This window comes from Podarcis raffonei, chromosome Z, assembly GCF_027172205.1.
Source record: "Podarcis raffonei isolate rPodRaf1 chromosome Z, rPodRaf1.pri, whole genome shotgun sequence".
NCBI classification, from domain to species: Eukaryota; Metazoa; Chordata; class Lepidosauria; order Squamata; family Lacertidae; genus Podarcis; species Podarcis raffonei.
Genome location: NC_070621.1, coordinates 9040924 through 9053262, shown reverse-complemented (window position 1 = coordinate 9053262; position 12339 = coordinate 9040924). Strand labels below are relative to the sequence as shown.

The 12339-nt window shown below is 44.9% G+C and overlaps 1 protein-coding gene across 3 annotated transcripts in view; it reads left to right on the top strand.

Annotated features, from left to right (window-relative positions):
* The window catches only part of LOC128406275 (syntaxin-binding protein 1), a 58662-nt gene extending 47358 nt beyond the window's left edge, over nt 1-11304 (top strand). For 2 of the 3 annotated variants that reach the window (XM_053373529.1, XM_053373526.1), the window contains 3 exons: nt 900-1054; nt 4927-5058; nt 8102-11304. In XM_053373529.1, the coding sequence (XP_053229504.1) occupies nt 900-1054; nt 4927-5036 (265 nt within the window). In that variant the 3' untranslated portion in view covers nt 5037-5058; nt 8102-11304. The remainder of the gene's footprint in view (nt 1-899; nt 1055-4926; nt 5059-8101) is intronic. The other variant, XM_053373527.1, reaches the window with a different exon arrangement.
* The last annotated feature ends 1035 nt before the right edge of the window (nt 11305-12339 follow it).

Sequence of the window (12339 nt, the reverse complement as noted above, 5' to 3'; positions counted from 1 at the left end):
TGCCCGTGTCTTAGTGCTGTTTTACCCACTGATGGTAAGGCCACCCATGGAATACTGTGTACAGTTCTGGTTGCCTCGCCTCAAAAAGGATATTTGCAGAGCTGCAAAAAGCTCACAGGAGGACAAACCAACTCCCCTATGAGGAAAGGTTGCAGCGTTTGGGGCATTTTAGTTTAGAAAAAAGACAAGTAAGAAGAGACATGATAGAGGTGTATAGAAACTATGTGTGGTGTGGAGAAAGTGGATAGGGAGAGGTGTTTCCCTGTTTTTCATAATACTAGATATGGGAGGAACCATGACTGTTTAAAGTGGGATAGTAGTGATGGTGCTGTGGTCTAAATAACTGAGCCTCTTGGGTTTGCCGATTGGAAGGTTAGCAGTTTGAATCCACACGATGGGGCAAGCTCCTGTTGCTCGGTCCCAGCTCCTGCCAACCTAGCAGTTCAAAAGCACACCAGTGCAAGTAGATAAATAGGTACCACTATGGTGCAAAGGTAAACAGGCCCATTGCACCAGAAGTGGTTTAGTCACGACCCAGAAAGCTGTCTGTGGACAAACGCCGGCTCCCTCGGCCTGAAAGCGGAGGTGAGCACCGCACCCCATAGTTACCTTTGACTGGACTTAACCATCCAGGGGTCCTTTACCTTTTTTTTTTTTTACCTTGTAGTGATGTCAATGTATAGTGCAGATGGGCCTTGTGGGGGCTGTTTGTAAGGATTGCAACAGGACAATGTATTGACCTGTCACTTCTGACTACTCACAAGCTTGTGTGATGTGCAATCCTAGCCGGGATCATTTGGTTCATGTTAACACAATTCCATGTATTTTAAATTGTTGAACTTCTGCATGATGTATTTTCCCCTCCTCTTGTTTGTCCTTCTTTTCTCTCCTGCATTCAGTGCCCGCTATGGACACTGGCACAAGAACAAGGCTCCTGGGGAGTACAGGAGTGGCCCCCGCCTCATCATTTTCATCCTGGGGGGTGTGGGCCTGAATGAGATGCGCTGCGCTTATGAGGTGACTCAAGCCAGTGGGAAGTGGGAGGTGCTAATAGGTGAGTCCTTTTGGCAGAGTCATGCTTGGCCCCACCTCCCTTTTCTTCACTCCATCATGAGCTTCTCTGTCCTCTTCTTTCTCTGTCTCTCTGTGTCTGTTTACCTGTCTGTCTCTTCCTCCTTATCCCTTCCCTATCTGCTCCCACCTGTGGCAAAATCCAGTCTCCAGGTGGCCTGTTCTAGAGAGATCCAATTGAACGATGGTTGGTCTAGCCAGATCTCTATTTCACATCCCTAACTCCTACAGTTCCAACTAAAGCATTGTTATTTTTTTATGTAGGCAACCTTAACATTTAAAGCAGAATAATGCCACTTTAAACAGTCATCCAGCAGATCCAACAGTCTTCCAGCAGAGAATTCTGAGATGTGTCTTTGTCATCTTCTTTGGCAATCACTCGTAGCTGAGTAAGATTGTTTTCCACGAACACAGTCTTAACCTTGAGTCCGTAACTCTGAGAAGTGTACTTTGCTAAGGGCCCTGAGAGTTGTTTGTTGTTGTTATTGTTTAGTCGTTAGGAGGCCCCTATTCTGCTTATGGAGCTACAATTCCCAGGGCAGTTTAACAATCGGTGAACTCTGGGAACTGTAGTTCTTGGAGGGAAATGGGGGGTTTCCAAACAACTCTTAGCACCCTTAGCACAATACAGTTCCTCGGACACTTTGGGGGAAGCCACAACTGTTTAAGACGGGGCAACACAAGTGCTTTAAATGTATGGTGTGAATGCAGCCATAACTGAGTCCCTGCACAGGCAACTCTGCTGTGGCAAGGGATCCCAAACTGTTTGACTGATTGTGGGCAGGAGCAAGTCAAGTATAGTTCTTGTTCAAATGGGGCCTGTTTGAATTGCTTAGCAAGTATCTGCCTCCAGCTCCCCCACTTCCCCCCTAGCAGCTTACCTGTGGAAGTTGGGGATACAGTGCTGGTGGAAGGCTCTCCAGTTCCCTGGCGGAGCATCTATTCCCTGTGATGGGGACGTGAACGATAAACCCCATTGGGACTGGTGGGGGGGAAGGCAGAGAGGCCCACGGTAAGAGCTGGACCCCAATTACTGGTAGTGCCAATTCATTCTACTTTTGCCCTGCCCACTTTCTACAACGGCAACACTGAGACAAAAGAGGAGAAAGCCAACTGTATCTTTAAAATGTATCTAAAAAATAAAATAATAAGTAACCTTGGTTACTATAGGCACCCTGAGTTTTCAGGACTAAGAGGAACCAATTTGTCTAGGGCTGGCCCTTCCAATACAGAGGCCTTCTGGACCAGCCTTAACCCCCAGGCCTCTCATTTTCCATCCCAACAGCTGCCTATCCCAGGGATGGTGTGACCTGTGCCCCTCCAGATGTTGCTGGATGGCAGCTTTCATCATTCTGGCATATTGAATGTTGCAGCCCAGCATCTAGAGTGCTACAGGTTCTCCAATCTGAGGAAATGCCTCTTTTGAATAGAGCCTTCCTTCCTTCCGTTTAATGCAGTAGGGAATGCTGCTTCTTTGAGCAGGGGTGTGCAATATGTGGCCCTCCAGATGTTGCTGGATGGCAACTGCTGCATCCCTGACAGTTGGGAGTGCTGGCTGGAGGGTTCATTTCCCATCATCTGAATACTCCTTTCAATTGAATGATTGGACCCTGCAGTCTCATATTATGTACGACTGGGGACAGGTGTAGATTTAAATATGGCATGGGGAGCTTGTGGACCCCCAGATGTTGCTGGACTCAAACTCCCATCATTCGTGACTATTGGTTGTGCTGGATGCACCTCTGATGAGAGCCAGATTCTAGAAATGTCTGGAGCACTACAGCTCTGCATCCCTTGCCCCCACCTGCTCACTGGATTTTCCCCTTCTTGGAGGTGAGCCTCCTTTATAACTCTTTTTCTCTTTCTCTACTCTCATATCTTGGTTTGCCATGTGGCTTCACTGTTCTGTGCCTGTATATGTATGTATGTTTGTATGTATGTATGTACATGTGACATGTCAGGTAACTGTTAAATGTAGCTTTTAATGTTGAACGATGCACACTTTGTCTGATCTAGGATTGTGATAGGTGTGTGTGTGTGTGTGTGTGTGTGTGTGTGTGTGTGTTTTAAATGTTCATCAAGGAACCAGGCACCATCTCATGCTCTTCCTGGGTGTCAGGTGTCAATCTCCATGCTGCCTCTTAGTTAACTAGATCTATTCATTTATTCAGACCAACATTTCCATGATTGCCTTTTGGCCTCAATGTCAATTAATGGGCTCACAAGTGATGAAAACAGAGAACAAAACTGAAAGCAGTATATATAAGAGCAGCAGCTCTTATATCCATGGCATAAACTATTATTCCCAGAACACTTAAACTACACTTCCCAGGATTCTTTGGGGTCAGCCATGCACTTTATATGCATGTTGTGTATGCAGCCCTTGGTTTTTAGAAACAACAAACACACAGTAAGAGGAACACAGAGCACCTGCTTTGTATGCAGAAGGTCCAAGATTCAACCCATGGCAACTTCAGGGCAGAACAATGGGGATGGAGATGCTCCTTCAGGTATACTGGGCCGAGGCCGTTTAGGGATTTAAAAGTCAGCACCAACACTTTGAATTGTGCTTGCAAACTTACTGGGAGCCAATGTAGGTCTTTCAAGACTGATGTTATGTGGTCTCGGCGGCCATTCCCAGTCACCAGTCTAGCTGCCGCATTCTGGATTAGTTGTAGTTTTCGGGTCACCTTCAAAGGTAGCCCCATGTAGAGTGCATTGCAGTAGTCCAAGTTGGCTGGTTCATATATTGCTTTGGCAACTGTGAATTCAGTAGCCCAATCTTCAAATGCAAACTGAATTTTCTCATCCCTCATTTAGCTGAATTATTTTGAGACATCTAACCGGGGGTGGGGGTGGGTTTGCAAACATTTTTGGTCCAGTGGGTCACCTAGCAGTCAGTCATCCAACCTCACAATGAAGCCAGGTAACTGACAGGGGGTAGTCTGACCCTTCTGTCAAGGTTAGCTCATGGGGGCGGAGGAAGATTGTGATCATGTAGGACTGAACTGCCTGCACATCAGCCAGTGTGCAGGGAGGTCAATCCTTATTTCTGCAGCATGAGAGTGCATGAGAGAATTCCCTACAGGATTGAACTTCATACAATCATAGAACAGTAGAGTTGAGTCATCTAGTACAATGCCCTGCAATGCAAGAGTCACAGCTAAAGAATCCCTGATAGATTCCCATCCAACCTCTGTTTTAAAAACCTTCACTGAAGGAGAGCCCAAGTGCTGTCTGCAAAAATGCATACACTACTAGGGTAAATTGTGCATGGGTTGCATGGGGAATTGCTTAGTGAAAATGTGCATTCTAGGACACAATTGCATACAGACTTGTGCGTGTTGAGGAACATTCACACCTAAATCTGAATTTGTATACATGAGGTAAGCATATTTTTATATGGAAAAAATAATAATTACAAATGAATGTGGATAACTGAACTTAAGATTCGAACAACGAGAAACTGGGAGAAACCAAAATTGATGGATTCGCCCATTCCTAACTTGAACCCCAAACGCATTTCTGCTGCATACAGCAGTTCCTGGAGGCCCAGTGGTGACTGCCCAAACCCAGTTCCATCAACTCCACTCCACTGCATGCCTTGGGGATGCTTTCCTCGACTGTCCATCTGCCTTCGTCTCTCTGTTCGTATGTGTGTCTGTCATTTCCACATTTGCTTCTTTCACACATGTTCACTCTGCTTCTTTGTACTGATACTTTCTGCTGATAATGAAGTAATGTTAAAGGCCTTTTTAAAGGAAAAGAAAAATCTTTTTTCAGCATGTGCCCTTTTGAATTGTTTTTTTGTTTTTCTCTGTGCAAGGAGTCAGCCCACACTCTGTTCTCCCGCAGGTTCTACTCACATTCTTACTCCCACCAAATTTCTCATGGATCTGAGGCATCCCGACTTCAGAGATTCCACTAGGGTATCTTTTGAGGAACAGGCTCCAACAATGGAATGAGAGCCAAAGAAAACAATAAAAAGTAAAAGCAGCTTACTATAGAAAAAGAAACTCTTCCCTCGCTCGGAAGGGCTTCTTTGATTATTACATCTCTCTCTCTCTCTCTCTCTTTCCTATCTCTCTCTCTTTCCTATCTCTCTCTCTCTCTCTCTCTCTCTCTTCCCCCCTCCTTTCCTTCTTTCTTTGTCCATTTTTTGGTTCTTTAAATGAGAAAATGCTTGCGATTTTTTTCTGTTTTTAAAACAACGGTTTTGAAAATGTGCCCAGCGTTGCTTCCATCAAATCCTACACCATCTCTTATTCAGAACTTGCCCATTCCTCCCACCAACGGTGATCTGTTTCCAAAGGAAATGTCAACACTCCCATTTTTAAAAAAATAAAAAATATGAAAATGAAAAGGGGCTGCAGTTAGACTTGGGAAGTATCCATTTGCCACTTCAGATTCAAACAGGTTTGAAACTTGTTTACCTTTTGCTCAGAGTCCGTTTTGGTAAATCGTAGCATTGCACCTGCCAAGAATTCCTTGGCTTTTAAAAAGGTGTTAATAAGCTTACACCAGAGGTGGGGAAACCTGTCAACTCTAATCATCCCTGACTATTTGGCCGTGCTGGTCTGGAATTATAGGAGTTGGAGTCAATGCCGGTAGGGACACAGGTTTCCCATCACCTGGCTTTCAACACTGTTCCTGCCAAAGTTCCAGTGACAGTCTCCCAGAGCAGTTGATACATTCATGAAAATACTGCTGGGCATTTGCTGTTACTACGGCGCATTCTCTCTGCCTGCTCTCATCAGCCAAAACGCCTGCCTAGCTGTCACTGTTACAGGGGGTGTGGTGAGGGCTGGGTCAGCTGCCCCTTGGGAGCCCCTCTCCCCCATCCCCCACCCCGTTATGGAAAAATATATTGCATGGTCTAGATAGAATGAAAGAGTCCTGCTTTTGTTTTACTCTCAGGGAGAGGCCCTGTGGGGGTTTTTCTGCCTACGGCGACGAATTAGCTTGCCTGTCCTTTGGTGCTCCTGCTTCTTGAGCTGGTGGGAAGGAAGTTGCATTTCCTGCTCTGCCTCAAAGAGGAACAGGAGATGGGGAAAGTCAGTGACTCCAGAGAAGCAAGGAACACCTCTGAAAAGCTTGCTGGTTTGTAGATTGCAAGTTCCTGCCCCAATAGCCATGATGGTTGTATGGCTGCTGTATGTTCAAAGGCAGGACACCTCGCTTGTTTGTCCTGACTGGCTTATTGCCTCCCAGGTCTTTTGTACAGCCTCATCACATTTCTCCTGCTTTGGATCATTTTTTATTTTATTAAAGGGAGGTGCCAGCTAGTGAGTTTTGCATTGCTTAAGAGGGTGGGGTTCTTGGCACATGGGACACTGGTGTTAAGGGAGCAGGACCCCAGTGCAATCCAGATGGACATTTAGTGCTATACTGGACCTAGCTGCCATGCTTTGAGTATAGAGATGCAAGACTAGAGCAACACACACACAAACCAAACACACCCACCCACACACTCATCCTCATCTGTGCCCACAGAGTGTCCCAATTGGCAGCAGGCCTTAGAATCTTATTCTTTGTTGCTGTTTTTATTTCCTAACACACACTCTGGTCAAGGGTAGCCATAATTACATATTTATTTACAGCATTTTATACCTTGCCCTTTGAACCTCCAAAGGCTCCCAGAGCAGCTTACAAGAATCATCATCTAAGACAATCTGAAAAGCACCATGGCACTTGATAAAATAAGCAGTGGGAGAGCAGAGGAAAAAGCAAGCTCGATCCCAGGTTCTGAAGAAGTGGCAGCTCTTACAACGCAGTTTTAAGAGCAGCAGCTCCTTACCAGTGTCCACTGGCAGTTCTGGGAAACTTTGCCTTTTTAAGGGGTGCACAAATCCCCCACCCACTGATGCGTCTCTACCTTACTGGGGCTACAGGAAGGAGAGTTCTCTCTTTCTTCCTGGTCATCATGAATTCCCCCCCTCCTTCTTTGTCTTCAGTGACATGGGTTTTCTCTTGAAGGCTCCTGCAATATTCCTTTTGTCTCCCTCTCCCTGACTCCTCTCAATCCCCTTCTCCATATCTCAAAATATATATACATGCACATTTTCAAGTATAGGCAATTCTTTCTTTCTTTCTTTCTTTCTTTCTTTCTTTCTTTCTTTCTAATTTGGCTCTTCCCTCCCATCTGAGGTGGGAGAGGAAGAGGCGATCTTTTATCTGACAGCCTGCCATTTGCCACTGCATGCCAGGGCCTCATGAGCCACACAGCCACTCCTGACTCGCTTTCGCTATCTATCTCTGCGCCCTCGACGTCAATGGCCTTATGCTGCCCTCTCCAGCATACCATATGCATCATTCCTTCACCACACTTAACTCACGGGGTTACAAAGCCTCCATCTGGTATTCTATATTTTTTTCTTTCTTTCTTTCGTTTCCGGTTTTCGCCTTTCCTTGCCTTTTCCTGCACTAGATGGAATCGTAGTTCCATAGGCTTAACATTTTTGCAAGCATTTCTTCCAGTGGTTAAAAAATAAAAAATAAAAATTGGTACGCTGTCCCCGTGGCAGGTAAGAGGTTCTGAGTGTCAGGGAGGGGGGCGGTGTCTGCAATTCTTCTCTCTTCTTTCCTATGTGTATAACAGAAACTGGTGCAGAAGGGGATGGATTGGGGGCACCTGATAAGGGGGTTCACAAATCCTCCCCCACACAGTGGCTGCTGCTCTAACTTACCACATCACCAGCATGCCACTTATGGGTGTTGGTGATCAATTTTGACCCTCTGTTCCACCATGTTGCACCTCTTAAAAACTTTTGATAATAACTTGCCTGATTTGTTTTTGTTGGGGGGGTGGGGCAGGCAGTCCTTAGCACATGCATTTGCTCAGACGTGGGTGCAATAGCGCCTCCCCCATCCTCACCCCCACCCACCCAAACCCACCGCAGGTCACCAAGGCCCCCACCCTTATAGATGACAACCCCTTCCCCTTTTCTGATGCCTTTTTCAGGGTGGGAGTTCTAATATGCCTTTCTCTCCTCTTCTCCCTGACTCCCACTCCCCCCACCCCCATTTGCAGGCTCTACTCACGTCCTCACCCCACAGAAACTGCTGGACACTCTGAAGAAACTGAATAAAACGGATGAAGAAATTAGCAGTTAAACAGACACACACACACACCAACACAGAGATCCTTCCCTCTTTCTCTCCTCCCCCATTTCCTGCCCTTCCCTCCTTGACACCATCATCAAAAAAGCAGTGACATGGCATTTGGGGCATCCCATTTCCTTCCAGCTCTGGGGTGATCCTTGCCCCACTTAAATTTGTTGACTGGTTCCATTTCACCTTCTTCTTATTCGTCTTGGTTTCCCCTTCCACCCTACATTTGAAACGAAGGTAAATAAGAGAAGGGTTTGGGGTGGGGAAATTCCATTGTCTTTAAGACAGAGAAAAGAAAAAAAGAAAGATAAGAAAAATAATATATTCTATAATATAGATATTATCTCCATATGTGTCCTCCAAAATAAACCACCAAAAACTAAACTTCCATCATTTCATCCTTGGCGATTATATGACGACGATGCTGATAATATTATTATTTTTTAATGATGATGTCCTTTTAGTTCTGGTTTTAGTTTTCTGCCCGGATGGACGAATGCTTGTGACTTATTTATGGCTATGTGATCTTGTACCTAACCTCAGATGCAAACTGTGAAAGGAATGCTCTTCTTCCCCCCACTGTGTATTGGGATTTTTGCTTGCGTTTTGGAAATAACTGTCATTTGACCTTCCTTGTCCTCCCTCGACCCCCCTGCTGCTTCTACTGCTGTTGTTGTTGAGATTGTCCATTCGATTTTCATATTTATTTAGTTTATCAGTGTGTAGGTGGTTGGTGCATTTCTGGGTGTGGTCTTTTTATTGCTTCACCCCTGACCTTTTCCAACTTTTTTGGAGCATTATTTTAAATGGAGTGTTTGTGGTTTGCAATTCCAGCATGTCTGGATCAATCTTCCTTATTAGATCTTCTTTGTCCCACCCAGGAATGATGATTTATTTCAACACAAGCATATTTGGAGACCAACCCCTGGTTTTTAATTGGTTTGAAACATGTTGGCAAATGTTATTTTTTTTCTTTAGGAAGGAACTTTATTTTAGCACTTTGGTGATACCTTTAACGAGGCAGAGTTCGCTTGTGAATTCTGTAATATTATTTATCACATTCTTCCACCTGAGGGCCCAGGGCTGTCTCTCCAATTTTATCTCCACAACAACCCTGTGAGGAAGGGCTGTCTTACTCATGGTGAGAAACCCAACACCACTCAATAAGATTGTGGTTGACTGGGGATACGAACTCTAGCGCTTTAACCTCTAGACCACAGTATGTCTCTGATTTCACGGTTCAGTGAATAGCAGGCAGGATTTTCTGGTTCTGGGATGCTTCCTCTTACCGGCTTCCAGAAGGCAGGCTCTGGTTGGGCAGGATCTATCGGGATCTCCAGACTTTTCTGGCCCATGAAAGCATAAGGCAACAGCTAGCAATGGTGTATTCATTCAATAGACTTTGTTCTGGTTTGGGAGTCAATTTCCTTTCAGTAGTTTGCTGAGAGCAAAGTTGTCTTGAAACCACAATTCCCATGATTCTCTGGAGGCGGCCGCAGCTCATGTAAAATGATATGCTGTGTAGTATAGTCAGCTTGTTTCCTTTGTCCTTCTAGCTTTGCCCCCTGTACTCTTGCAAGCACATGTCTAGAGTCCCTGGAATCTGCATTCCTTAACGCAGACTCTAGAGAAGCTGACGTCAGTTTGAAAGAGAGTTCGCTGCTTGTGGGATGTAAGCTACACATCCTGTGCACCCCACTTTTGCTTCTAGCTTGGCAGATTCACACATTGCTGTGTGGGGCAGAGAAGCCTACTTTCTTTGCACCGCTCTTTTAATCATCTTTTATCTGTCTCCAACCCTGCTGTCCTGCCCACAAAGCAGAAATCTGCATTGTGCTGCATTGAATTGACATTCCTGGACTACAACTTCCATCACCATGCTGGCTGGGGCTGATGGGAGTTTGCATCCAACAGCAGATCTGCGGCCCCTGTAGTAAGCAATGTTGGCACTTCCTTGCTTTGCCTACTAAGGAAGGAGGAGACTATACAGCTTTCTCCTTTCAGTGACAGATGACAGATTGGCTGGGTGGTGTAGATGTACACTGCATGGTGTAGATTGCATGATGCTGAACGTGTCAGCTGTTGTGAATCATTTAATCCCTCCCATTTGTGTGATTTGAGGGAGCTCAAGTGGCTTCAAAACTGTCAGGAAAGGGAAATATTTTTTTGAGAGAATGATGAAGGATCACTGCCCCGGGCAAAGACAAAGTGACCAGGATCTTTGCTGTGAAAACAAGAGGCTGTATCCAATGTTAGTCCTACACAGAGTACCCAGAGTAGACCCATTAAACCTGGTGGCATGACCAACCTAGGTACATTCCTTTTAATGGATCTCCTCTGTGTGGGACTTAGATGCTTCCCACAGACATCATTTCTGGCCCCACAGCACTGCCTTGTGGTCATTCTCCAACAAAGAATATACCATTGAGCTTTAAATGGGCTTAAAAGCTTCCTCAGCTCTAGGCTGGATTGTACCCAATTTCTTCCTGGCTTGTTTAGGAGCAAAAATAAAAAATAAACACATGACATATTTCAGGATTGAACTGAAAATAGCAAAATGGATTTGGGAAATGACATTATCAACCAGGCAGCCACAGTTTAAGTGCTTCTATGTCTATTGAGCTAATATGGGATTCGAGTGAGCAACATTACTATCCTATTTAACATAGTGACTCAAGATAGTGTGGACTACAATGACCATCACCCCACAGTGGTTGTGGGGAGCTGATTGGAACTGTAGCCCACAATATACAGTCTACAACTCCCGTCTTCCTGTGTTGTTGGGAAATGTAGTCCGCACACTCTGTGTGTGGGGCGTCATGTTGACTAAAGCTCAAGCTTTTTTTCAGCTGGAGTGTCTCGTTTCTCCTGCCGTCAACAATGGCATTTCTCGTCATCAAATTTTGCCCTGCACCCTTTGGATTCCTTCCCCCTTTCTGTCTCTCATCATCCAGTAGTGAAACATTGCTGGCTGTGGCAAGCGCCAAAAATCCCCAGTTGTTCTGCATTTATAGATCCCTTTGCCGGTCCTTCTGCTCCCCCTGCAGACTGTATGTATATGAATTAAATAATTGTGTATTGTGGTCGTCCTAACAAGCTTGAAGTAAAGTGGTTTACCGAGTCTTCCTTGTGTGTCCTTTTCTCATTTGACTCCCACAATGGCTGTGTTCCCTTACCGTGATATTTTTAAAAAACTGTATTTTCTTCCCTGCAGTTTTGGGCTGTCCCTCTTCCACCTGTCCCAGGGCATTAATGTCTCTTCCTAGAATATCCCAACAGAGAGAAGAAAATACTCTTTCTGTTCGCTACCATTTTTGTGGCCCATTTCCCCCCCTCCCTTGCCCATAATATATTTGTTTTTCGGGCAATGGTTGTGGTCATTTTGCATCAGTAACTGTTTTGCCAGCTCTCCAACCTTTTCTTGCACCCTCCCACCCCCCCCCTAAATTTAGCATTGCAGCCGCTTCAAGGTATCTCTTTCTCTCCCTTTTGTTTAGATGTGTTTTTGTTGTTTTTGGTGTGATATATATATATATATATGTATACACATACACACACATACATATATATATATATATATATATATATTCACACACACACTCTTTATCAAAAGAGAAAAACAACAGCAAATTCTTGTTATGCAACTTGTTTAATTCTTGAAATTTCAGTGTTTGGAACTGTTGAAGCACAAACGTGTCATCTCTGTTTAGCTGTTCTTCTGTAACTTAAAAAAAGCACTTGGAGTCAATAAATGATTTACTGTCCCATCGAGTGAGGTAAAAGAGGATTGATTTGACATGGGAACTAGTTTGGAGTGCGGGGAGGGGGCAGGAGACAAAAGGCAGACAGAGAAATGCTTAAGGAAAGACTTTCACTTTGCAGAGTGTTTTCTAGATTTTCTCTCTTTGGATATGTGGTCAGCCCTGTGAGGTAGGCCTATGGACGAACTCCACAACCTCTTGAGTTAAGGTTCTGCATCTTAAAACTGTGGTCCAAATATGAGGTGCTCCATGAAGATGCTACCGATACTTTCTTCAAGATTTTGAAATGGCAGCATATGCTTCGAATGGGAGAGACCAACCACAAGCAGGTGAATTTCCAAGGAAAATTTGCCAACCACATCTTGCTCTTATCTTGTAAGAGAGCCCTGGTGCGGGC